Source organism: Anoplopoma fimbria, chromosome 15 (assembly GCF_027596085.1).
Source record: "Anoplopoma fimbria isolate UVic2021 breed Golden Eagle Sablefish chromosome 15, Afim_UVic_2022, whole genome shotgun sequence".
NCBI classification, from domain to species: Eukaryota; Metazoa; Chordata; class Actinopteri; order Perciformes; family Anoplopomatidae; genus Anoplopoma; species Anoplopoma fimbria.
The window spans coordinates 25,706,989-25,733,061 of NC_072463.1; the positions used below are offsets into that span (position 1 = coordinate 25,706,989).

At 42.2% G+C, this 26,073-nt stretch overlaps 1 protein-coding gene across 1 annotated transcript in view; it reads right to left on the bottom strand.

Annotated features, from left to right (window-relative positions):
- The window catches only part of myo10l1 (myosin X, like 1), a 30,367-nt gene extending 6,267 nt beyond the window's left edge, over positions 1 to 24,100 (bottom strand). The window contains exons 1-29 of the mRNA XM_054613294.1: positions 24,065 to 24,100; positions 23,211 to 23,309; positions 12,403 to 12,561; positions 10,769 to 10,956; positions 9,796 to 9,930; positions 8,936 to 9,060; positions 8,809 to 8,822; positions 8,614 to 8,698; positions 8,351 to 8,457; positions 7,496 to 7,625; positions 7,283 to 7,401; positions 7,040 to 7,186; positions 6,841 to 6,941; positions 5,566 to 5,632; positions 5,201 to 5,293; positions 5,034 to 5,102; positions 4,850 to 4,932; positions 4,497 to 4,599; positions 4,033 to 4,113; positions 3,809 to 3,933; positions 3,545 to 3,662; positions 3,318 to 3,424; positions 2,912 to 3,212; positions 1,939 to 2,799; positions 1,633 to 1,756; positions 1,378 to 1,519; positions 575 to 679; positions 369 to 464; positions 172 to 265 (exon numbers count right to left, since the gene is read on the bottom strand). Of these exons, the coding sequence (XP_054469269.1) occupies positions 172 to 265; positions 369 to 464; positions 575 to 679; positions 1,378 to 1,519; positions 1,633 to 1,756; positions 1,939 to 2,799; positions 2,912 to 3,212; positions 3,318 to 3,424; positions 3,545 to 3,662; positions 3,809 to 3,933; positions 4,033 to 4,113; positions 4,497 to 4,599; positions 4,850 to 4,932; positions 5,034 to 5,102; positions 5,201 to 5,293; positions 5,566 to 5,632; positions 6,841 to 6,941; positions 7,040 to 7,186; positions 7,283 to 7,401; positions 7,496 to 7,625; positions 8,351 to 8,457; positions 8,614 to 8,698; positions 8,809 to 8,822; positions 8,936 to 9,060; positions 9,796 to 9,930; positions 10,769 to 10,956; positions 12,403 to 12,561; positions 23,211 to 23,309; positions 24,065 to 24,100 (4,014 nt within the window). The remainder of the gene's footprint in view (positions 1 to 171; positions 266 to 368; positions 465 to 574; positions 680 to 1,377; positions 1,520 to 1,632; positions 1,757 to 1,938; positions 2,800 to 2,911; positions 3,213 to 3,317; positions 3,425 to 3,544; positions 3,663 to 3,808; positions 3,934 to 4,032; positions 4,114 to 4,496; positions 4,600 to 4,849; positions 4,933 to 5,033; positions 5,103 to 5,200; positions 5,294 to 5,565; positions 5,633 to 6,840; positions 6,942 to 7,039; positions 7,187 to 7,282; positions 7,402 to 7,495; positions 7,626 to 8,350; positions 8,458 to 8,613; positions 8,699 to 8,808; positions 8,823 to 8,935; positions 9,061 to 9,795; positions 9,931 to 10,768; positions 10,957 to 12,402; positions 12,562 to 23,210; positions 23,310 to 24,064) is intronic.
- Positions 24,101 to 26,073: the final 1,973 nt, after the last annotated feature.

Consider the following 26,073-nt stretch of genomic DNA (forward strand, 5'->3'; position numbering starts at 1 on the left):
ATAGTATATTAAGTCTTTAATAAACTATGTTGCCAAAGTAAAGATACAATAAAATAAAAAGTCCTGGTTAAAATCAGGCCACATTGTACAGTAAAAGCCACAAAACGGAGCGTGACAGAGGAACAACTTAAACACATAACAAGTTACTGCGTGTTGTTTTCAGAGACTGACCACAGCGTTCTTCGGGTTGGCCTGTTCATGGGACATCTCCAGCAGCTGCTCAGGAGTGCACACCCGCACTTTACTGAGCACATTAAACCACCCACTGCACGGAAAGAAAAAGGCGTCATCACAAGTTTGAATACATGAATTTACTCAGGAACCTCTAATATCCGTTATCTACAAAATCACTCAAGTCTCCACCTCACCTTGCATCCTCTGGTGACTCAGCAAACACCTGATAGGTCCTCTCATCTGTCACAATGTTCAGAGCGTTCTCCTTTTCATGATTATTCACTATCTCCCTGTAAAAACACAAGAAGGGCACGTCTCAAACATGCAGATGTTTTCTAGAAAGACAAACAGTGAATAAAGGGCTATTTGTTTTGGTACTGGAGCTTCTTAGAAATCTTACTTGGCAGCTCGGATGTCGATGGTTCCCTTCAGCTTCTCTTCGCTGTCATTCTCGTAGTACATGAGCTTGTTGTCCCTCAGTACAAACCAGCGCATCTTCCAGTTTCTGAGGAAGAACAGACACAATGAAAACAAAGGCCAAGACAATCCATCCTAGACATTACATAGGTTAATGTGACTCTATAAACTGTATTGGAGTTCATTTATATCTATATACAAACTAAAACTTACAGTTCTTATTGATCTGGATCAGTTTCAGGTGACAACAGTAGCAGGGGTCAACCTATTTTTTCATTTTTAAGGATTATTAAAAAGGTGATTTATTATTTTTAAAAAGGGTATTCGTCTTGTATACAAAGTGGCTAAGCTTCTATGGAAGGGTGGAAGTAACTATACACCAAATCTATGTAAAGCTTAATTTTGATGCACTTTAGGATTATATAGTAATAGGATTACTTAATGTTAAAAAATAAAATATACATTCATATGGATAACTTCCAGGGCCTTGACAAAAGTATAGGGTTTAGAGTTTTAGTGTTTGTTTGTGTTATGTGCAATTCATAGTTTATTTTCTTTAAGTCAAAGTACATCAGCTTGGCAGGGACATTGAGGTCTTCCAGCACTGCAGAGGACTCAAAGCACTAAAGGGTTAGACAAACATGAGATCCCAACACCTCAACAGGAGACAAGGACTTATTGAATACAAGACAGATGGTCATTCACATCCAAATGGTACTGGACAGCACTTCCAACAGAGATTGTGATTTGTAAAGCATGCAGTCTGCACTCAGTAACAACTACAACAACCTCCGTGAGAGAGTCGAGAGGCCTCCTCCCTTCTTGTAGAGCCAGCCGGACTTGAGAGACTCCTGTTTGGACCGGAACCACATGAAGGTTTCATCCTTCAGCACACACCAACGCCTCCTCCACGGGATCATCAGGCCAGCTGAAGGAGCAGAGAATAAAATTACTGTCATGAAAATACATTTTAAAACTCAAAAGGTGGAGATAGTTTAACTTGAAAATTTGATCTTTTGAGTTTAAAGTTTAAAAACACACCCTTCATGTAGAGGTAGCCATGGAAATATGGCGGTCCATTTCCGTTAAACAGGGTCACTCTGCCGTTTGTCACTTCTTCATCGGTGTCCATCATGCCATCATGTTCATCGTCACTGTCTGCATACTGCAAAATCATACAATGACATCATTATTTTATATGATAACAAATGAACAAGAAAAAGTGCATTGCATTATGGGATTTTTTTATATACTGAGTACAAATTTTCTCTGCATAGCTGCTCATACATATCTGCGTGCACGCGTGTGAGGACGCGTGTGAGGATGCGTGTGAGTGTGTGTCCTCACAGAGTCGGAGCTGCCTCTGTAGGACTCGATGCTGGCGTTGGTGCAGGTTGACTTCCTCGGGTGCTCTTCATCCGTCACGTTGGTGCTGCCGCGGTTGCTCCCGGATACGGAGCTGTCGTCTCCGGCGTTGACCGACCCCTCCTCCTCCTCCTGGTCATAATCGGACTCGGTGTCGGCCGGCATGCTGTAGATGGGCTCCTCCCCGTCCCCCAGGCTTTCGGCCATGCTCACCTTTCTCTCCGTGTCTGCCTTGGCTCCGAGGCTCATCCTCTCCCCTGGGGGAGGTGGAGGTGGTAGTTGAGGAGGAGGAGGTGCATCGGAGCCATCTCCAGGTGGAGGGAGAGGAGGAGGGGGAGGAATTCCAGCGCCAAGCGCACCGTCTGTGGGCAGAGGAGATGGTGGAGGTGGAGCAGGAGGCACTGTGCCCTCTGCAAAAGCAGGTGGAGGAGGAGGGAGGTGAGCGAATATGTCCTGATCGATGGGAGCGTCTGTCTCAGCAGGAGGAGGGAAGTCAGGGAGAGGGATGCACTCCTCCTCAGCGTGAAACCCCTCGTCCACCTCCTCCTCTTTGGACGCACCCCTGGAGGCACCTGCAGCTTTTGGAGCTTTAGCCGCCGCAGCAGGCTTGTCTGCGACTGCTCCCAGCGAGGTGTCTATGCCTCCGAAGTTCAGGAGGTCAATGAGCTCCGTGGCCTTGCGGGACGCCTCCTTCTTCATCCGTTTGAGCTCAGCGTCTCGGCGCAGTTGAAGCTCCTGTTTGGAGGACTCACACAGCTGGGACACCTCGTCCTCCCGCTTCTTCTGCAAGCGCTCGATCTCTCGCTCCAACTGCAGGATCTCCTCCATCTGCCGGGCCTCATCCTGGACGGGAGGAGAGAAGGCAAAGGGCAGATTAAGCACTAACATTTGCTTAAATTTGTAAATCAAAAGGAGAAGGAGAAGATGCAAAATCAAGTTAAGGGAGCAAACGCACTGAAGCAGCATCACTTTCATCTGACGATTTCGCCTTCTCTGCTCCTTCATTCACTTCCTCCTGCTCCCCTTCGCCCGCCGTCTTCTTCTCCCCCTCCTCCTCTTTCTTCTTCTCTTTGTCCTCCCTCTTCTTCTTCTCCTCTCTGAGTTTTCGAACTTGCGTACGCGCCACCTGACCTCGCCTGTGTCTCTGCAGCACCAGCGTGGCCTTGCGTTGCTTCACGAACCGTCTGCGTTGGATGTGCCTCCTGAAGTGCTTCTGCAGGGTGACGACACTGACACGTACATGCTTGAAGTGCTTCCTGTGGACAAAATGGGTAAGAAATATATAAAACAGTGAATAAGAACTGGGAAGCAACATAGTACAGGAATGCCTACAACTTTAGTTCCTATTAGGAGGGTCTTACTTGGCAGAGAAAGTGAGCAGGTGGGCTCGAATAATCATGGCGGCTTGGCGTCGGACTTCATCTCTGTCTTTCTCTATTCGCTGTTCGAGAGACTCTTTCATAAAGACCTGCAGAACAATAATGAAAGATTAACCGTGTATTGTTACAAGTGGTGGCGGTTCAAAACTTCCGTCATAATAGCTTTCTGATATCTGAAAAGGTGTTGCTGAAAAACTACTTTATCCAACCTTGGTCTTGCCCAACTGCCACTCTTTCTTGATCTTGTCATATTTGAGAAGAAGGTCCGTGCTTCTCTTCTTATCATCTCCTGCTGCTGCTGATTTATCTTTCATAATGATTTTATACCTGGCAGGCAGGAAAGAAAGAGGACATATTGCGAGAGTCAAAATATATCTCAGCAAAAAAAGGGTTAAAATCCAGACACAAAAACACACACACACACACACAACTGAAATAAAAGATAAGATGAGGGTAGATTTAGAGATGCATACCGGGAGACGAAATCTTTGAAAGTTCTGCGGACGGGGAACCCAGCCCGACGGATCTTCACAGTCTCCAACATCCCAGAATACCTCAGCTGGTTCAGGACGACTTCTGGGTTAAACACACTTTGATTCTACGAGGAAAATAATACAGATTTTTAACATTGAACTTCATTAGGTGAAGTATCAGCATTATTGAGAATTTGAGAACTGAGAAAAAGAGACTGACTGACCTTTTCCATGTTGGGCTTAATGCAGCGAATGAAGAAAGGGTTGGATACACTCAGAGTGGCCATGAGGGAATGGAGGGAGTCCTGAGGAGACAGAGAGGGGAACATATACAAAACTACATTTATTTCCCATCTCAGTAAACAAAATGACCATAGTAACTCTTTCAATGATTGTGTGAAATGTATGAGAGGAAAACAAGCTCTTATGTCTCAATAGGGCTAAAATAACTAGTTAATCTAAGAGTTCAGTGACAGACAGATTAATCATTTAATTTATATATCAAAGAAAAATGCCAAAATTAACTGTTTCCAGTTTATATGAAAGGATTTGCAGATTTTTCTGTTTTATATCACTATAAAGTGAAGTACCAAGTTTTTACACTACATACTTCACTTTATCTATAACTATTCTTTAGTTCCTTTGTTTTGAGTTGATCGTATCATCTTTAACTGCTTGCATCACTCACCCTGAACTGGGAGCTCACGGTGGGTTTGCGTCTGGCCGTTCCCATCTTTTCCTCATTGTTCCTGCTGCCAACCTTCTCAAACAAGTCGTAGATGAAGTCCAGTCTGAGAGACAACAGAAACATGACGGATTACACACCTACAGTATATATGTGGAAATACTAATGATGGTCAAATAATTAGATACAGAAATTAACTAAAACTGCTTTGTGTTCTTGAAGAACATTTGCAGGAATGTATTAATTGGCTCCCTATACTTAACTGGACATGTTGACATTTTGAATTATAGGTTTTCATCCAACAATGATATAAAAGTTCCAATAAACTACTTGTTTAATGTATCTGAATGTCCTGCCTGCTGTCCTTGAGCATGTTTAGGATGTCGTCTCGGAAGGTGTCTCTGTTCTTCTCCAGGATCCCTTTAACATCATACAGGACCTGCAAAAGACAGACAGGTTCATCATTAGATCTCACAGACTTCCCTACAATTACAAAATACAGTATTTCAATATGAAGCGGATCAGTTGTACGTCACTCACCTCCCCAGCATAATGTTTGATTCCAAACTGATGATCAGCGAGTCTGGGCTTGACGTAGTAGGGGTTTGTCTACAGAAAACAAGAAAACGGCACAAAAAAATAAAATATAGTTTGACGTTTAATACCAGCAGTAGCTCAACAATTTGTTTTTTAAACTAAAGACCCACAGAGTGTCTGCTGTGCAACTTCTCCAGCAGAGTGAAGTCCGTTCCTTTGGGAAATCGACTCTCTTCATTCACAAGTGCCAACAAGCCCAGTTTCTAAGAGAGAGGGTAAAAAAAACAAAAAACATCAGGTTAATGCATCAGCACCACTTTCAAAGACATTAGTCCAATATGATCAGATCAGTTTTCCAGAGAGCATCTGAGGCGTCAGCACAGCCTTTATTCTAACTGACTTCCACCCAACTCTGATTGAACAATGTCTGTTAAGTTGATGCTACAAAGATTTTGAAACATTTGATGCACTCACTGGCATTATTACCGCGCTCAACACTGTTCACGTTACGAGTTATGACGTTTGAATTTCCTACCTTCTCTATAAGGTCGAGACACTCTGCATTGTCCATCCAGTCTATGGCGTCCCACTGGACACCTTCCCTGTGAAGAGTTAACCCGAACAGTTTGTTACATAGTGTTCAGTATTTCATTGAATAAATAAAAAGTAAAAAATAAAAATAATTGCATGGTTATGAATGTACAAGTTAACTAACTCTGTAGCATCTTTCAAATCCCTTCTTGAAACTCACTGTTACTAGAAAGCCTTTCCTTTAATTTGAACCATGTTTAATCCTGTTTAGCTTTTAATTTTACATTACATTACATTACAGTCATTTAGCAGACGCTTTTATCCCAAGCGACTTACACACCGATGGCAAATCCTTCAGGAGCAACTTGGGGTTGAGTGTCTTGCCCAAGGACACATCGACTGCTGAAGCCAGGTATCGAACCACCGACCCTCTGATTGGAGAACTACCCTGCTCTCCACTACGCCACAGTCACCCCGCCACTTACTGTTGTATTCTGTGTTTTACATTTTAATTATTTTGTCATGTAATTTGTTTCTGTTTAGAAACACAATATTTTTTATTATTAGTATTAGTATTTTAAGTATTATTGGTATAATGTTTTTTGTTGTTGTCATTATTGATAGTAGTAGACATAATGATAATGGTATTTTATATTTGGACAAGGTTATAGTTTTATATTTATATTGTATCTAGATTGATGTTTGGACCTAATGTTTTTATTTGATCACTTTATTTTTTTTAATTTTTTTTATTATTATTGTTATCCATCCATCCATCCATCTTCTGTAACCGCTTGTCCAGTTAAGGGTTGCAGGGTGCTGGAGCCGATCTCAGCTGTCAATGGGCGAAGGCAGGGTTCACCTGGACAGGGTTCACCTGGACAGGGTTCACCTGGACAGGGTTCACCTGGACAGGGTACACCTGGACAGGTCTCCAGCCTATCACAGGGCTGACATATAGAGACAAACAACCACTCACGCTCACATTCACACCTACGGGCAATTTAGAGTCATCAATTAACCTAAGCTGCATGTCTTTGGACTGTGGGAGGAAGCCGGAGAACCCGGAGAGAACCCACGCTGACACAGGGAGAACATGCAAACCCTGGCCCCTCTTGCTGTGAGGCGACAGTGCTAACCACTACACCACCGTGCAGCCCTATTATTGTTATATTAAAGTAAATAACTAATTAATTCACTAACAAACCAACTTACTGATAATATGCAAGTATTTGTTTATGCAGTTTTGTAGATAGATATACTGTATGTAGAAGTTCACCTGTTGTACTCTAGCTGCTCCAGGGAGAAGATATGCTTGTTGAAGTACTCCTGCAGTTTCTCGTTGGCATAGTTGATGTTAAACTGCTCAAACCGATTAACCTGGAAGCAAAGACACAGAAAAATCAGATCTGCATGTGTGGAGGAGAATGAGTGGTACTTAGAAAACAGCTTCCAGCTAAGTAGTTCAAAGTTCTGACCTCAAAGTTCTCAAAGCCAAAAATGTCAAGGATGCCGATGGATTTAAAGTTTTCCTTCCCTTTGATCTTCTGATTGATCTTTAGGATGATCCAGGAGAAACACTGGGAATATAACGCCATGGCAACAGAGTCCCTGGAATCCACGGCCTGTAGGGATGAGAGCATGAGTGCGTCGGGGAAGAGCCATAGATCGATCAAGAGGGGGAAAAGAATAACTGTGTGAATAAATGTGTGTATGCTGACCTGCTCAATAGTGAGTGGAGAGCAGATTTCCTCTCCTCTGAGGATTATGGAGCGCTGAGTCAGGACTTCGGACAGCTGGAAGGCATCCAGGCCCAGCAGCTCACTGGCATTAGTGATCACTGAGAGATGGACAAAGACGCGTTTCACTACTGCAACACATCTTTCTAAGTTTTTTCCTTTCCCTAACTCACTTTACACCAGCCGTGCACTGACCTTGCTTGGTGGTGATCTGGGCTCCTCCTGCAGTCATGAACTCGATGTTTCCCAGCTGTAGGACTCCTGACAGCAGCTTAAACATGTCTCTGCTCTCCTCCTCTGAGAACTCCTGCACTTTCAGCGCCTCCTACAAGCAGAAAAAGAGATCAGGTGCTACTAACAGAAGAAGTGCTTGCAACACTTTTTATGCCTGTAAAGATATAAATTAACATAGAATGGTCGCTGATTCTGTATAAATGCACTGACTTAGAGAAATTTGATAAATAGTGCTTTTAATTTCAGCTTTACAGACATTGCTACACTCAAGACATAAATCATTTTGACCTCAAGATGCAATGCCAGACTTGCTGTTTTTGTTACAAGATAAAACTCCAAAGAAGACACTTCAACATCTCAGATAGGGTGACTTCGGGGACATTCTAGGGACATCATGTCTATCAGTTGTATTTTATATTAAGCTATTTGCAGGTTGCAAACATCCCCTTAGGGCTTGCAATTAGGTATCTATATATGTTCAGATCACAATTCAAATGTTTGTCCTTCAGTATGCCTTTGTGTATTTAATTTTATGGGTTTCTGTTCATGACTTGATGATGGTTTAATCAAAGGAAAAATGACCTGGCATGTGTAAAAACGTTGTAATGTTGGACGGTCATTATCTAACTAGTTAACTAGTATGCTTAGACAGCTATTGTCTAGTATGGCTAGTGTAAACCTAGAAAGTCAGCTCAGATTACAAAGAGAATTTATAGTTTAATGGATAGTTTTTGGTTTTTAGCAGCCTTTGTCACCAGGGAAATGTTTGTAAAACTTAAATCTACTGGAAAAAAGAAAGGACTCTGTCCCACTGACCAGAACACTGTTATACAGTTCTTTGTCATTCAGGCTCTTGTCTTTCATACATCCTGATTGGTTGAGGTAGTGGAAAGATTCGGGAGGATCCTCCAGGAAATAGAGGCCTGATGGAGAAAATATAACATAATGTCAGCTTGGTGATATTGGGAGAGATGCACACTGAGATACTTAACTGCACTTACACTTTATAGATGTAGTGTAGTAAAAGACAACATCCAAAGACACTGTTGATATTTGAACATTTGTATTCCCTTCCTTACTTTTATGTTCTTTAGTAGCTCCTGCCAGCAGAGCGTAGAAGATGTGGTAGTTTCGTTCTCCAGGGTTTTGTCGCACCACTCGGTTCTACAACAAAATCAATGCAGCAAAGCCACCATTAACATTTCATTATGATTCACAATGCAACTCTGACAAATCACTCCCAATGAATTTAAACTTGATGCACACATTGTTACCTTTTCCAGTAAATCTGAAAGGTAAAGAGTCAAGGAAACAACAATAAAACTGAGTTCTTCACAAATATACTCCTTTAGCACATCTTTGATACAAATATACATTTTTCGTACATAGATATAAGGATACAGTCAATGACGCAGCCTCCCTGGATGTTGCCACCCTCAGAGAAGTGAAGTTGGATGAATTTCCCAAAGCGACTGGAGTTGTTGTTGTAAACAGTCTTAGCGTTACCAAATGCTTCCATGATCGGACTGCACAGAGAGTGAAAGCCTGCAGTTAGTGCATATTGTGTAGTGTGCATTTAACTGTGAATGAAGTATAGAAAACAGTTCACCACCCTGCTATAAATAAAACTGCCTTGCATGCACACCTTGAATATATGAATATTACGGCTATGCATTGAGTGGACTCGAAGTGATTTAAAAACATTACGGTAATACTACATTTTAAAATATTCAAATTAAATGTCATTTCAAAGGTTTGCAATAAAGCTGCAAAAATTAGCGCATTCATTTTTTAACAATTTGTTGACCGACTATTTTTAGCAAACGATGAATTGTTTTTTCAAGCAAACTTTGCCAAACATTTGTTGCTACCAGCCTCTGCTTTTCTCTGTTTTATATCACTGTTTTGCCCCAGAAAGGATTTTCATGGGCGAAACATTCTGAAGGGGTCTCCTTGGAAACTATGACAGGATGTTTTTGTACTAATTTACAAACCAAAAGATTAATCAAACATATTCAACAGGTTGATTGGTCATCTTTCAGAGAGCTTAAATACTTAATTTTGATGACTAAATTTAGATTTTCACCTTTAAAACTTGAGACAAGTCCTTGATATTTTTCTTTTACAAAACTTGAAACTTGATTTGTCTTTCGAATGACTTTCGACTTGACTCGGACTTGTTCCAAAAGACTTCAAATCAGCTCTGGCAGTAATAGTAAAGGAACAAGAAAGCGTTTCTTCTTCATTTTGCTGATCTGTACCTGCTCTGTACAATGGCCTGCTCCACTCGTGTACTTTTCTCCGATGGAGGAGTCCCGGCTGAGTTCTGGCTCATCACCGACAGGAACTGAAGCAACAGTTTGGTGCTCTCCGTTTTCCCTGCCCCTGATTCACCACTGGAGCAAACACACACACACACACACACACACACACACACACACACACACACACACACACACACACACACACACACACACACACACACACACACACACACACACACACACACACAATTTAATCAAATACACTGTGACCTTCTCTGACATTCCCATATCTCAACAGGTCTGGTTGTTTAATTGATATAGAGGTTTGATAGCTTAAGAGATATTGCACTACTCCAACTCTACCTCAATTAGGATATAAAGATGGACAAAGTCTGAGTGTAATTGAAAGCACGATGAGATGTGTGACCCTAATACCAGATTAATGCTAGTCTACTTCATTTTTTACTGTCATTTTCTACCTGTCTCTGCTCCAAGTAGGGGGAAATAACTCAGCCTACCAGCTTTTCCAAAGCTCACTAATCAATAATTTATTATCTTGTTTGTTTAAAACATACTCAATCTGAAGTGTAAAATGTATTTATATGCTAAGATAAGCTAATTGTCTCATGGCTATATAACTAAATGTTTACGGACATAAGTGGTATCGATCTTCCCCACTAACTGTCAATAAGAAAGCAAATAAGGCAGACATCCAGAAATAAAATGTGCAGCTCTGGGTAAGTAGGACATTAGGAATTGTTGGATTTTCTAAAAACAGAACTGCCCTCTGGCCTATTGCATGCTGGGGCAGGCTGTAGTCCCCTGTGACACAGGATTTAATAAATGGATGGACTGATGGCTTAGCAGATAGACTGAAAGATGGACAAACTATGAATTAGAGGTGAACCAGAATATTTATAAACCAATAGAATTAATCATCCAAATAGCCTCCTCCGTGGTTGAAGCTCACCTGATGAGGACACATTGACTGTCGTGGCGTTTCCAGATGCAGCGGTAGCATTCATTGGCCACGGCAAAAATGTGCGGAGGGAGCTCCCCTATATGGTGCTTGGAGTACAGGTCCACTCTTTCTGGGCCGTACAGACCTGAGATCTGCTTGTAGGGGTTGACGGCTGCCAGGATGCTGCCGATATTAGTCTGAAAAGAGTAAAGAAGCAACAATTTATGTTCTGTCTCTGCATCAGTTTTGTTTATTTGTTTCTTTTCTTTTCTTGTCATTTTTTTTTTTACCACTTCCCCTCTGTTTGAAACAAACAGATATAAACATGCACCCACACGCTTACAGTAAAAGCACCAAGACATAGGCAAACAACAATCTCTCAGAACACCAACAGTACAAATATGAGGAACTCTAAAGCAGCCTTGTGTTGATATCAATCTGGATTTGAGGATAAGGGAGCACAGCAGGGGGGAGATCTGATAGCGGGAGTGACAAGTCACAAATCACCAGATTTTTATTAGAAAGCTGAGGTCAAATCAGTGAGATGATAGAGGATGGAGGATGGATTTCAATGTTAAGTTGTTTGTGCTGTAAAAGTCACCTTGCTTTTTATCCCTCTACACTATATACAAAAAAAAGTTGAAGTCAGCATGCCCTCCATCGTGTCATATTACCCTGTCTGAGTATTTTGTGTACTACACTCATAAAAAGCTGTGCAGAAGGAAACATATACACATAAATGCATGAGCACACAGTGACACAGAAAGCTGACCCCACCAACACAGCGTAAATTCTTATGATCAGCTTAAAGGGAAATCCATGTATGGACAATATTTCATCATCTAGATTAGGTCAAATTTGGGAGAGCTGTGATTGGTCTGTTGTCTCGTAATCTTTCAGGTTTTCAGGCCCTCCAGATGTCTGAGTTCCAACTCAGCATGATGTGTTCAAAATGTAGTCGTTTAAATGCATCTCAATATCCATTTTATGACCAAAAGAAGAAATGACAGTGTTTCATGTCATCAATGTTCATGGGTGAGATGAAACCCCCAAGGCAAGCTGGGTAATGGAGTTTTTTGGGCATCAGCTAATGCTTTTATTCATTTCAGACATAAACACATAAGCAAATGATCACAGCAATTCATTTCTATTGTGATTATTGAGTCTGTTATTGGATCTGAGAAAGACAACAGAGCATTTGATGCTACACTGGATTTACTGTATTAATGTACAAAACCACCAAGAATCATGTATGTGTTTTTGTTGCTAGTACTTTTAGTGTATTGTCATTTAGTTTATGTCTAATCTTGAAAAAATATGCATTGAAAGTGTCATCATTTGTCATCACGGGTGTCGCCAACTCGACCAGGATTTAAATAAGAATTACAACTTTAAAGAAGTGGAGTTTAGTTTGTTTGTTCTTTTAACTTTCACTTAATAACATTCCCTTTTCTCCGATTTCACTCAGAGTAGATGTGTCTGATAAGATGATTTGCGTTTCCCCACTAAAAGCCACATACATGTAAAGATTACTGGAGTTCACCAATACATAAGCATAATGTACACAGTGCACACACTTGGCCACATACATACACCCCATCACACATACCTACAAACACATGCGTCTACCTGTGTGCACTTACATAGATTTTATCCTTCTGGTAGCGCTGGTACAGGTTGTGCATGATGGCCGCCTCGTGCAGCTCAGCCAGTGCTGACATGTCCTCCACCCCATCGATGCTGGACTGGTGCATAGCGTACACCCGCTCTCTGGTGACCTCCGCCTGCTGCAGGTACAACACCTGGAAGACAACGAGATGTACAGAATGTCACTTATCATCTGAATTTGTCGCAGTCATACTAGCGACTTTACAGAACAAGGGAAGAAGCTCTACATGGATCTGGAAACAGCAAGCAACCAAAGTTCACGGGAGAGCCTATATTCCCCAAAAATCAAGGCCCACAAGTAATGATTGTTTAAATTGTCTTGTTATATTAGTTTATTCTTGAGCTTGGAAACTGTTGTTTGACCAAAAGAAGTAAAATCACAAATATGATAAAAATTAAGAAAGGATAAATCTGACAAAAAGTTGAAAAGAAAAGTTGAAAAGTTGAAACTGGGACTCTAAATAGCAAAGAAAAGCAATATTTTTGGCGAGATCCTTTTGGTCTGAATGCAAAGCCACAGAACCAGGATGCTAACAGGCATTCAGTTATGGCTCAACAAGACCAAACAGATTATGCTGGAGATTCAAGGTCACTTCCTGTCTTTACTGATCTTGATTTTTTTGTCCATTTTGATGTCCATTTTGTAAATTATGGTCCTCTTTAGATAAGCAGTGCACAAACCAATGGGTGTGGCCATGACGAGTACCTCCACTTCTTACATACAGTCTATGGTCTTAAAGTAAGTTTTCACTGTAATCTTACACACGCTGAAACTGAGTGACTTGCTGCGTTGTATTGTATTAAGATTAAATGCATTGCATTTAGTGTTATGCTGCTGTTACTCGTCATTGTGTGTTGTCAAGGTCATTTGAAAAAAAGTAAAATATGTAACAATACCTCTTCTGAGGTCGATGAAATACTTCAGTTGTAGTGGTCATGCTGGTTATGATGGATAATAAAGGTATCTTGTTCAGATTGAAGAGGAAAAAAAATAAAGGAAAAAGATGATTCCATTTTTAGCTAAATGTGATGCAACATGACGAAAATACACATGATGAGAATACAGAGCTTCATTTCTCTTCTTCTAAACAGACCCCAATATCATCTATGTCATCCATCACCATGGCAACTGTAGAGCACGGGACAAGACGGGTGGGGAACCCGTCTTTGGGAAGGGAAGAAGAAGAAGAAGAGGAGAGAGAGAGTAACAGATCTGATCTGGCAGGACATGACAGGTGAATTGCAGCTTGGTGTGTATTCATGTCAGGCACACACACACACACACACACACACACACACACACACACACACACACACACACACACACACACACACACTGTTTTATCACTTGCATTCACACACACACACACACACACACACACACACACACACACACACACACACAAAAACTGATAATTAAAGTAATTCTATTTCAGCATAAAGGTCGTTCATTCATTCCAGCAAAATCAACCTGTCTAAGAATAGAAACCACGGCCTTTACAGAACTGGGTTGTTAATGTCAGCTCAGTCTCACAGCAAGCCTCCACCCAGTGTGTGTTTGTATGTGTGTGTGTGTGTGTGTGTGTGTGTGTGTGTGTGTGTGTGTGTGTGTGTGTGTGTGTGTGTGTGTGTGTGTGTGTGTGTGTGTGTGTGTGTGTGTGTGTGTGTGCTTATGTGTGTTGCTGTAACAGATGTGGTGGGAGTCTGTTGAGGGTGGCAGAGGGGCGCGCTGTAGGCGTTCAGACATCTTGTTCTTAAATAAATCTATTTCACTCCAGTAACTTTGTCTCCCACTGCACAGAGCTGTTGCGTGCGGTGGTGAAATGGTTTTTTTCCACCAACAAATAACGATAATCATTTGCACTCCTATTCCTCTCTCTCTTGTAGAAGTAGGTGTCTTGTTGGTAACTGCTGATGAAAGTCAAACCCATAAGGTCACTAACCTTTCCCCACTCACTCAGCTGTGATGAAATTACCCAATTGCCCCTCGTCCTCCATTACAGAGAGCATAACTCATGTAGCTGACTATCTTCAGTATGACCCCATCCACTTGACTCAATGGGTCTTCGCCTTTTTATAATCGTGGTACTCAACAAAGACATTGACATGTTGACACCCAAGAACAATTACTTATATACATGAGTGCTACAGCTGTGGGTTAATATCAGTGGCCAGTACTGGTAGCAAATGTGCTAAAACCAGGCTGCATTTTTTTCTTAATTTAGGTTTAATTTAAGCTATTATTTGAAATAATTCAATTTCACGCTAAGTTTATAATTCAACATTTATTGTCAACAAAGTTTGCTTAAAAGCTGATGATTTGATGACTTAAAAGCTGATGATTTGTCAGTCAGACTAGTGTGTTCACAGCTTGTTTCTATTGTGACCAAAAGTTAACTCAATAATTTTATTTCATACATTTTTTCCTGCTACTCTCAACCTTTAAGGCTGAGTTCATTTCACTTTTACCTCTCTCTATGTGTGTTAAAGTGTGTATGGACTGTTCAATGTGTGTGATGGGAGTGATGAGATGCATTAACCTGCCTGTTAGTCATGCTTTCTGACAGCTGTACACACGTAGAGACGCTTTCATGTTGACTGTATTACATCTAGACCAGGTTGAATTTATATCTGTGAGGATAAAAAGACTCCCTCAAATTATATCTGAGTCCATTACTAACACATAAGGCTTTTCCTCTTTGTTTTCTCACCCTATTAAATCTCTCTCTGCCACTCTCGCTCTCTGCATGCCTTCATGTCTCCAACATCACTTCTCCGTCTCTCTCATCTCGCTTTCTCTTTGTACATCACTCCTCTTTTATCCCTTCCCCCTCTTTGTCATTTCTCTCTCTGTTCTCTCTCAATCTCTTCCACCCTCGGATCATCCCACTCTTCATTAATTTACCCCACTCTCTTCTGCCTGCTCCGGGCTGCATCTCCCACATTTCAACCTCCCATAACTACCTCCAGTTCTCGCCTTTTACTCTAAATTGCTGTCTCCTGAAACCTGCATGCTTATTTCTGATGTTGTTTTTTTTCATTTTTTTTCTGATCTGCCTAACTAATGCACATGGATGCCTGTGTGTTCACTCACATAGATTCACTTACTGTATTGCCTAAATGGCTGAATTTAGGACAGCTGGCTGTAATTGAAGGCTTACTGAGAGCCATGTCAGTCAGAAAGTCAAGCAGTCCTTTGCAATCAAGGATAAATTATAGTGGAGCAGAAGATAAGGCACCAAGCGCACACACATATGTTGAAGGGAGGAAGGACACTAGGACACTGACTTTAGTAAGCTCCTTCCAGACTCACAAAATACATTAAACAACTGTTTTCACAGGCTGACTAGAACTCCTCATGACGAGTTAACTGAATTTGATGTGTAAAATATGTGGAGTGCCCCTTTAAACAAGGATATATCTCCAATGGTGATCTCTCTGTGAAAAGAAAACCCTGGACAATAAATCATAAGATTAAAGCAACTAAATGCCTGGGCTGCAGTTCTTGGTTTTACAATTGCTTCTAATGCCAAAGCTGCTTTCAAATACAAATGCCTTTAGCAGCAGATAAAGCTGACGTGCTCCACGAAAACCATTTGGGACAACTCATATGCAGATGATTCAGAGAGAGGAGGGATGCTATGAAGTGGGAAAGTATGTCACTGACTGAAATAAAAGGCAGCTGAAGTGGAAAAGAAAAAAAAAAGGTTTTTGCAAACGTCTCCATCTTCGTCTCCCATTGCCCTCTGGTGGGTTTTAACACACATTGTGTGCTTCTTGGTGCACATTAACACACATACACAGGCAAACTATACTGTATGTGAATATGCACATACACACAATAAGTTTGACTACCCAGAGAGTCTAAAACGGGATACCTTATAGTCAATTATTCATTTTTGGAGAGAGGAACAGAGGAAAGACATGGAATTAGCGAGAGAAAAACATTAAGAGTCTGACAAAGACTGAAAGGGAGAGAGAGAGAGACAGAATGAGAGTAATGCAGAAGTAGAGCACGGTTAACCAACTCTGATTGTTCTTCAGTGAAACATCTCTCACCAGGACAAGAATCGTGGGAGAGGAAGCTTCTTCTTGTCTAATTCTTTCGAAATGAGCAAAAACAAAATTAATGAAGAGACCAACAAAGGGTTAATACCTTTTTGAGTTAGCTACCCTATTAGTACAACTCAACCCCAACTGAACCCCGACTTTTCCTCTGGCACCAACCATGAAGTTAATATTTGTGGTTTAGAGTGAAATGTCTTGACAAATATTGGGTGGATTGGCATTCAATTTGGTTCAGACATTCATGTTCTCCTGATGAAGTGTAATAGCTTTTGCGATCCCTTAACTTTTCACGGTCCAATTTTTTAAATCGGCCACTTTTGCCTGGCTAAAGCTATTTTAATAGTTAGTATTTAGGACATGTAAGCATGATAGAACTCAAGGATGGTGAATATGGCAAACATTATACTGATACTCTTTTTTTTCCCTTTTCTAATTTTCGCAATAATATTGTTATCAGGAATTCTTTGGCCACGATAATCATGTTTTCAAAATCTGATAACGTTATATACCTAATTTCCCTTTCAACATTTTATGTTGCTTCTCTCTTGCAGGAAAATTACTGAATTCTTAACCTGCTTTGCTCCTGGGAATATACTTTCACAGTGCATAGAGCGTCCGTCCTGTAAAGCCCACTGATGTCTAAAACTGCTTTGCATGATTCAGGAGGAGAGCCAGGGGAGACAAGCCTCTTCATCGGACTTCACGTATTAGAAGCAGCCAAAGTGAGGAGGAGAAAGGACCAGAGAGATAAAGATAGAGCGTGGAGAGAGGGAGAGCTGTGGGCACAGTGACCTATATACTCTGAAGACCTATATTCAGTGCAAGATACAGTATCACACAGTAGCCCACTCTAAGCACCTGCAGCTCTCCTCACTGACCTTGGAACAGATCTGGTAGACCTCCACTGGTCAGACTGGGAAGATTTGGATTGGGGAACAGAGAGAAGGTATTTTCTATGATCCAAACCCTCAGATCAGAGAAGCAGAAAAAGCAGCTGCAGACAGAAATGCTGGGCAGACGATTTTATCTTTAAACCAAAGTGTTATAGTGAGGTGTTTTGGACTTGCTACAGGAGCCAGGTTATTGAACTGAAACCGATCACTGCATTGGACCCTTTGCGATGGCAAATATTGAAAATTGTCAAACAATGCAAATTTCTTTATGTGTATCGTTGTGTATTTTAAATTATGGGCGTTAAATTCAAAATTTCGAAATCTGTTTAAATTTTTCAATTCAAACAGTACCAGTCTTGGTTTTAACATCAGCCCCAGCACCACTGAAAATAACTTAGAGATACACACTAACATGATCATATAAAATACCTACACCGTTTTCACCAATCCTAAGTGGACCAGTGGAGATCTACCAGATCTGTTCCAAGGTCAGTGAGGGAAATCCTGAAGTGAAGCTTAAGTCAATAAACAAATATCGTTTCCTCTCAATTCCTTCAATGTTGCATATGTGCAGTGTAACAATAACTCCATATTAGTCTTGTACCTCTTAAAGTGTGTCCTACCTAACCTGACGCGCCAGATGGTTTATTACAAAGGACAATCTGAGAAGCTGTCGTTGGTTCTTTGCTCTTCTTTCAATGAAGAAATACTCTCCAGTTCAGATATAACCAATGCAGCATCTACACTAACCTCCTTAGGAGCTGCTGTCGTGTTAAACGAACCTCTCCATCTCGTCGCACACACCTAAATGACACCCGTAGCTGCCAGTAGCTCCAGGATACGGATTTGTCTGAACCACTGTGGTTTGGACACAAACGCGTGACTTGAAGTCTGGCAAATTGGGTTTTTGTGAGATCTCTTGAACCTGTGATCCCGTGACTCTCCCGTGATAGTGTGATATCGTGAAAATTCAGCTGCCGTGCATGGTAACATCATTCCCCTTATTGTTTCTTTTACCACCCATCTGGCATATTGGATTGGGAAGAGGAGGTTAACAACAAGCTTAAACCCTGTTAAAGCGTTCTCTGCCCCACAGCACCCATTCAGCACTGGGGTGTGGAACACCTTTCATATGTCATCATCCTTTAAGATTTAGCAAACCAACATTCATCCCACCCTAAGGGGGGTCTCTGCTTCATTTTCCACAGATAAGGGACACTGCAGAGAGACAGGGATGGTGAGAGACAGACAGGAGGCAAGAGACGAGACAGATTCAGAGATTCAGTGTGTGTGTGTCCCAGAGTTAATCTCATTATTTGTTACTAAGCAAGTGAGTAACTACGGGCTCCTCAGAGGGCTAGAAATATGAAACTGCGAAGAGAAATGTGGGTCACAAGATAACACAGCAACATCAACTCGTTAATGTGCCAAATTAGACAAAAACAAGTAATATCTGCACTTTTCATTAGCCGCATTTGACAGAATGTGTGTCAGTCTTTCTGTGTGTGTGTGTGTGTGTGTGTCCAAGTTTACAGTCATTTTGTGTGTGAAAGAGGAGTAAGGCATCCCTGCAGCATGTTCTGTGCTAGCGTGAGCTTTCGCTGCAGCTTTCACGCAAGCTATTGAAATCCAGGTCACATAACACACACCGCTCATAACTCATAACGTAACGTGTGTGTACATGCATGTTACGTTATGAGCGCATGTGTGTGTATGGATGCAGGTGTGTTTTAGTCTTGTGTTGCTTTCTGTCTGTATCTACATATTTCCCCATGTACAGTACATTCCTGTGTGGGTGTAAATCACATTTACAGCAAATGTAACAATGAGCCTGATGCTAATTATGTGGTCGTATCCATGGCAACCAAAACGGCACATCATTTCCTAAACATGTCTGGATATAAATACAAGTTTGTAAATACAAACTTTCATTAATGATCAGTCTGGTAATTAAATGTGTCTATAAAATGTGAGAAAATTGTTTAAAAAAAAAAATCTACACAAATGAGAAAGTGTAACCAGTATTTGTTTTAAAAGTAATCAACCATAAAAATATTTGCTAATTCATTTCCTGTCAATCAACAAACTAATCAACTAATTTTTTCAGCTCCACTTTCATCTATAAGCAGAAGCCAGATCCAGCTCTGTTTTATCATGATCTCTGGTTTTCTGTTATCATCAGTATGTTCATTCATTTTATCTTAATAGCATGAATGTGATCTATATTTATCTATATCCACTTCTTTGCTGACCCAGTTTTACTATAGGTTCATTAAAGCTTTTTTCTAATCTGATGTAATCTAATCATATTCTCTACGCAGTACGCTGCACAGACTTAAAAGGGAAAAAAGTAAAACCTCGGTCCATGGATGAGATGTTTGTGTATGATCCAAGGTTTTTACAGATCCAAAGTGATTGGTTTTAGCTCTTGTTCTATTGGCTGATTTTATCAAGGTGGTGACTGAAAGAATGATGCAAATACAGCTTAATGAAATGAGCTTCCTGCACAGGAGGAATATTGAAAGGATAGAGATTGAAAGCAGTTCAGAGTAGAAATGCAGTTCCTTTACAGTGAAAGGAGAAAGGTGAAGTGGTTCAAGCATCTGTTAAGGATACCTCCTGGAGACCTCCCTTTAGAGAAGATCATCCACCTTTTATGTATCAAGGATCTATAAATATATATATATATATTGGCATATATATAGCTACATACAAGTAACAAGAAAATGCTGTATTGAAATGTAAAATGTTGTTTTCAAGTTAGAAACAGTGTTACCATTACGTTAAGTTTGTCCACCAGAAAGCACTGACAAGTTAATTTTTCAACAATAAAATGTTTAGAACAAAAACTCCAGCACACTGGCTTCTTCACTTGCGTATAAATGTATTTTAGTCACGACGTTTCGGTACGTAGACCTTCATCAGGTTATTTTACATGGAAATGAGGATGCATGCATTTAAATAGCATTTGGGGTTCGTAAATGGGTTGGTAGACCAATCCGATTGCTCCAATCACATGACATCAATAAGTCATCCACGAATCGGAACCATCAACAAATAAAGAATCAACAATAAAATGTTTGGCACAGTACAAATCTTGGTCCAGTAAGCAGATTTAATTAATATTTGCTGCTATATCAGAGTCAGATTTATTTTAATAGTCCAATATCAATATCAGTATTTGCCTCAAAAATCCAGCGTTGTGTTTGGAACGCCTTGAAAGACACTCAAAGGAGCTAGAAGATATGGCTGGGGGAGGATGTCTGGGCTACTTGCTGACCCACGTAATAGAAATGGCTGAACCAATGGATGGATGAACAGAAAAGTTAAAACATTTTGAACTAGAGGTGGAAAATTCAAACTTGGACTTGCATGATGCATCGAATTAGACGTTCAATGCACTGCTTCCACTAGAAAAGAAGTAGGGCTGTGATTTCGGCGACTGTGCCATTGTAGCGTACTAAGCACTCACTTGACTTGCAAGTCAAGTATCAAAGACTTGAGAGTTGACATGATATATATCCCATCAAATGAGCATAACTCATCTAACCTTTCTAAAATGACAATGGCAGAGATTTTGCAACTTTTTTTTCTGCTTGGCACTTTGCAATGTAGAAAGGTTGGTCACATATTTTTCTATTCTAGAGTAGCAGGGCTACATGGTGGGTGATTGTGTACCATGCTATCATTGAGATCACTGTCAAAACATCAGTAAGCATGTATTCACAAATGACTGACATTAGAAGAACTTAAATGAATGGGTTAGCAGGATATTATCTGTTTTCATGAAAACTTACTCATAGCAAAAATGACTATAAATGATGTAGAGCCGTGCACATATACCCCTGGTAGTTGTGAGTTGTGCTGATTTGACATGAAGGCTTGCCGTTTTGCAGCCACAGCATTTGTAACCCAGAATTGTTAATGTGGTGAACTGGGTCAGGGCCTGTAGATTACAGAACCAGAGTGGCTTGGCAGCTGGGAGCAGAACATGAGAAAGAAAAAGTAAAACAACCTCCAAAACATAGTCAAATTCTGGTACATTTTGCATGTTTCTTTTTCCTACCAGCCACTCTTGCAGCCACTATTTAAATGCCTCGAGGGTTTAGGAGGCTCTTTGGATATTGGAATCAAAAATGTACATATGATCATGGGAACTAAGGGGCAGAACAACAGGGAGTGATGGGGAGCCTGGGTCTGTTTGCATGGGTCAGATCCTGTTGTAACAGGGTAAAGCCCCCCATCCTGCTGATTCTCTATCAAATATTCACCACCTCCTGCAGAGCTAACATTTAAACGGCAAGCGTTAGCAAAGAGGGAGGGCAGAGAGGGAGGCACGGAGGGCTGGATGGGGGTTGGGGAGGTTAAGGACATTGATAATCCAGAGCAAAGAGAATGCCTGCTCCTAGAACCAATCCTCTATTTCAGGAAAGGCCTGTCTGTTCCCGCTGCGTCCCCAGATCAAGAACGGCGAAGCAGCTGCATCAAAAGACGACGCTTTTAGAGCAGCATTTGGCCATTTTAAAGGCCAAACATGAATCCATTGTACATCTGTGAACGAGAGCCTAGATGTAGATGTTCTATGGGGGTATAAAGGGAGGATTGAGACTCTTGAATTGGGGCCAAAGAACCAAGTCTATTATTAGCTCCATCTAAAGGCTGCCAACTGGAGCGCATGTGTGTGTTGGTGTGTGTGTGTGCCAAACACATCAGCCATCAAAAAAACATTAAATCCAACGAGTGCATGCTGCTCTGATACAGATTAGTCGAGCACACACACACACACACACACACACACATAATGAGATTCAAACATTCAATTACATTATTTTGGCCGGGGGTTCGGTGTTAAAAGGCCGGGGCTGGAGAAGCCGCCTTGCTCCGCCATTTAGAACAAACTACAAGCTCTCCTGACATCTGACATCCTGAAATGTGCATTTGTGCTCCCATAATGCTCTCCATCTATTCTAGCTCTCCTCCGGGGGCTGAATGTGTGTCAGAGATGAATTTTGCATATGTATGAGGAGGAAGAGGAGGAGGAGGAGGAGGAGGAGGAGGAGGAAGGAACTGGGGCAGGAAAGTGGAGCATTATGACCAGGAGTTTCTATCGATCCACGCAGGAGAGGACGAACCTGCACAGCTGCTTCACCTCCACTCTGACCTTTATCTGAAAACTAATGCACAGTCAAGATGACATATGACAAGCAACGACAGCAGCTGTTGTTCAGAAGTTATATAATGACAGTGTTTACTTCTCCTCCACGGTTTAAACTAATTAAATGTGTTTTCAGTCCGTGGAGTGTTTGCAATTTTGCATCTGTTTATACTGTTTACTAAATAAAAAGTCCCCTTCAGATTAATAATTAAACATTTTTTTCCAGATCATTACAGTTTTAGTGGAAAAACTTGTGTAATTGAGGCAACGTGGTGAGCTGGGACATAACATTTTACAAATGGAGTCCTGTTTCAAAATAAGTTAACTACAAAAGAGGGGTTATGAATACAGTAATGGCAGTGCAACTTGTTCCTGTTCGCTGCTCCAGTGCTGTCAGCTCCAGTCCCGAATGTTTGCTCAGATGGCTAAACTACTTTTGAAACAGGCGCTGGTACAACCTCCTCCTACGGATCAGTGGGATGCCTCGGGCGCTCGGTGGTTCTCTACGATTGTAAATCTCATCTATGACTAAAACACACACTATTTATTTCTCGACCTTTGTTGAAATGTCATATCTTCACATCTCTTTTAACAAACAGGCTTTAAAATCACTTGCAGGTAAAACATGAGACTCATGTAGGCAGTTATAGGAGGTGAGGTTTCTTACCTCTCCATAGTCGGTGGTGATGACAAGCGTTCCATCTCCACAGGAGTTGACTGTGGCGGGAACCAGCTGCTCCTTCTCTTTGACCCAAACACGGGCCCCCTGGATCACAGACACACACAAAGACTGAATTTAAGCAACCAGTATAGAAAAAGTGTATTTGGTTACGCAAAGGGTTGAACTCCCTGCTGGCTAGTTATTTACAGTTGAGTGTCAATAGATTAAAAGTGGTGCTCAGCAATAATTCAACATTCATACCTGCTTCACGCCATGAAAATAGGCTTGAACTTGTCTCTCTAGCTTTTTTATTCTTTAAACAACTATTAGTGCTACACTTTGTTAACTTAGAGGAGAGACTGTCTGAAAATGTGCACACGTTTTTGCTCTCTATCAGGGCCAGCTAGCCATTCGGGAAAAAAAACTTTGGATTTTCAACATGGTCATTAAGCACAGTGCAAACTTGTTCTGTTCAAGCATTAACCGACCCTTGACCCTGACATGTATGTATAAATGTATGCTGATTGTGCATATGTGAACATACAGATGTCACAGATGTGTTTAATGAGATACAAAGACTGAAACATCTGGACAGTTCCACTAAGGTGAATCAACAATGCTTGGCATCTGTGTGTGTGTGTGTGTGTGTGTGTGTGTGTGTGTGTGTGTGTGTGTGTGTGTGTGTGTGTGTGTGTGTGTGTGTGTGTGTGTGTGTGTGTGTGTGTGTGTGTGTGTGTGTGTGTGTGTGTGTGTGTGTGTGTGTGTGTGTGTGTGGTGTTGGGGGGGATAAGGGTCAGAGGAAGTGTACTCCTCTAACATCTCTCCACACAGACAAAGCCCTCTTTCACAAAGTCACTGACCTCTGACCTCCGATCCCTAAAAAAGGGGCACACCATAATGGAAGAGGAGGAGACAGAGATGGAAAAAAAGAAGAGGAGACAGTCAACAGAGCTACTGAAGTACTGTAAAGACAGGGAATGGACCACATGTCCTCCTATAAACTTGTACAATTTACTGTATTGCACCAATACTAAATAAAGAGGCTCCAAGATTCATTTTTTATAAAAATTCACTCCTAAATACAATATCTGATGGGTTATGGACGCTCAATAACTGACAATATTTCGAGCTATTGAGCATTTAAATCACAGTATACTATTAACATCATTGTGTAGGTAAAGAGGGAAGTATTAACATAATGGTGTCATCAGACAACATACAAAGTTTCCAGACTTGACTACAGGAGTCTAAAACCTGAAAAGAGAGTGTTTGAGGCCTGAAAAGACTCTGTGGGACAACAGATGTGTGTGTAAGAATGAACTGAGCAGCAGAGGAGAGCTGGAAATGAATTATTTTAGCAACAGATGGTCCCTCACCCCAAAGCATTCCCTGACTACTTTTATCTCTTTGTGATTCTCTCTCTTTCTTAGTCTGACTGTCTTTTTCCTTCTCTCTTTATCAATCTGACACACAAACACACACACACACACACACACACACACACACACACACACACACTGTGGCAACCCGGGTTGCGGATGTTTCTGTCGCACACGGAAACCACCAAACTCAGGGTCCAAGGTAAGCCGTAGTCGGCGTTTATTCACAGAAGGTACAGGGTAAGCAAACACTATCGGTGGGGGCCTCCGCGAGACTCTCTCCTCTCGACTCGTCCTTTGCAGTTCCTTCTAGTTCCCCCGGTGTGCGTCCGTGACCGTCTTTTAAGCCGGCTCTCCCCTCCTCCGGCCGGGTGCGTTGCATCCCGGTGATTACGCCGGATGTCGACGCATGCTCTGCTGCCGACTGGTGGGTGGAGGCGGTACACCCCGTCGACCACCACCCCGCGGTTCCCCCGGGTGGGGAGCGGGTTGTCACATCCCTTCCCCGTTAGATGAGGCCTCCGGTCCCCGGGAGCCCAGCCCAGGCAGGCATCCCGGCGTGACAAGGCGTCAGCGTTCGCGTGCTCCTTGCCAGGTCGGTGGTCCACCCTGAAACGAAAGTCCTGGAGGGCCAGGAACCACCGCGTCACCCTGGCGTTGGAGTCCTTCGCGCCGGCCATCCATTTCAGCGGGGCGTGATCGGTGACCAGGGTGAACTCCCGACCTAGGAGATAGTACCTGAGTTTAGTGAGCGACCATTTAATGGCCAGGGCCTCTTTCTCGACGGTCGAGTAATTCCTCTCGTTGGGAAGGAGCTTCCGGCTGATGTAGGTGACGGGGTGCTCCTCCCCAGCTCGGACCTGGGACAGGACTCCCCCCAGCCCCACCTCCGAGGCGTCGGTGTGCACTATGAGGGGGGAAGTAAAGTCTGGGGTTATGAGTACTGGTTCGGAGCACAAGGCTCCCCGAAGCGACTCGAAGGCCTTCTCGGCCGCCTCCGTCCACTGGATCCGATCGGGTAGTGTCTTTCGGGTCAGGTCGTTCATAGGGCTGGCCAGGGTGGCGAAGCCGGGTATGAACCGCTGGTAGTACCCGACCAGCCCTAAGAACGACTTTACCTGCTTCTTGGAGGTCGGTCGGGGCCAGTCCCGGATGGCAGCCACCTTGCTCTCCTGGGGCCTGACGTTTCCCCGACCCACCTGAAAGCCCAGGTAGGCCGTCTCCTCCAAGCCGAGGCGACATTTGGCCGGTTTGGCGGTGAGACCCGCCTTCCGTAACTCGCCTAGTACGGCCCTCAGCTGTTGGATGTGGACATCCCAGCTGTCGCTGTGGATGATGATGTCATCTATGTATGCGGCGGCGTAGGCCTGGTGCGGCCGCAGGACCTGGTCCATCATCCGTTGGAAGGTTGCTGGGGCTCCGTGGACTCCGAAGGGGAGAACGGTGTACTGGAACAGACCCCCCGGTGTCGCGAACGCCGTCTTCTCCCT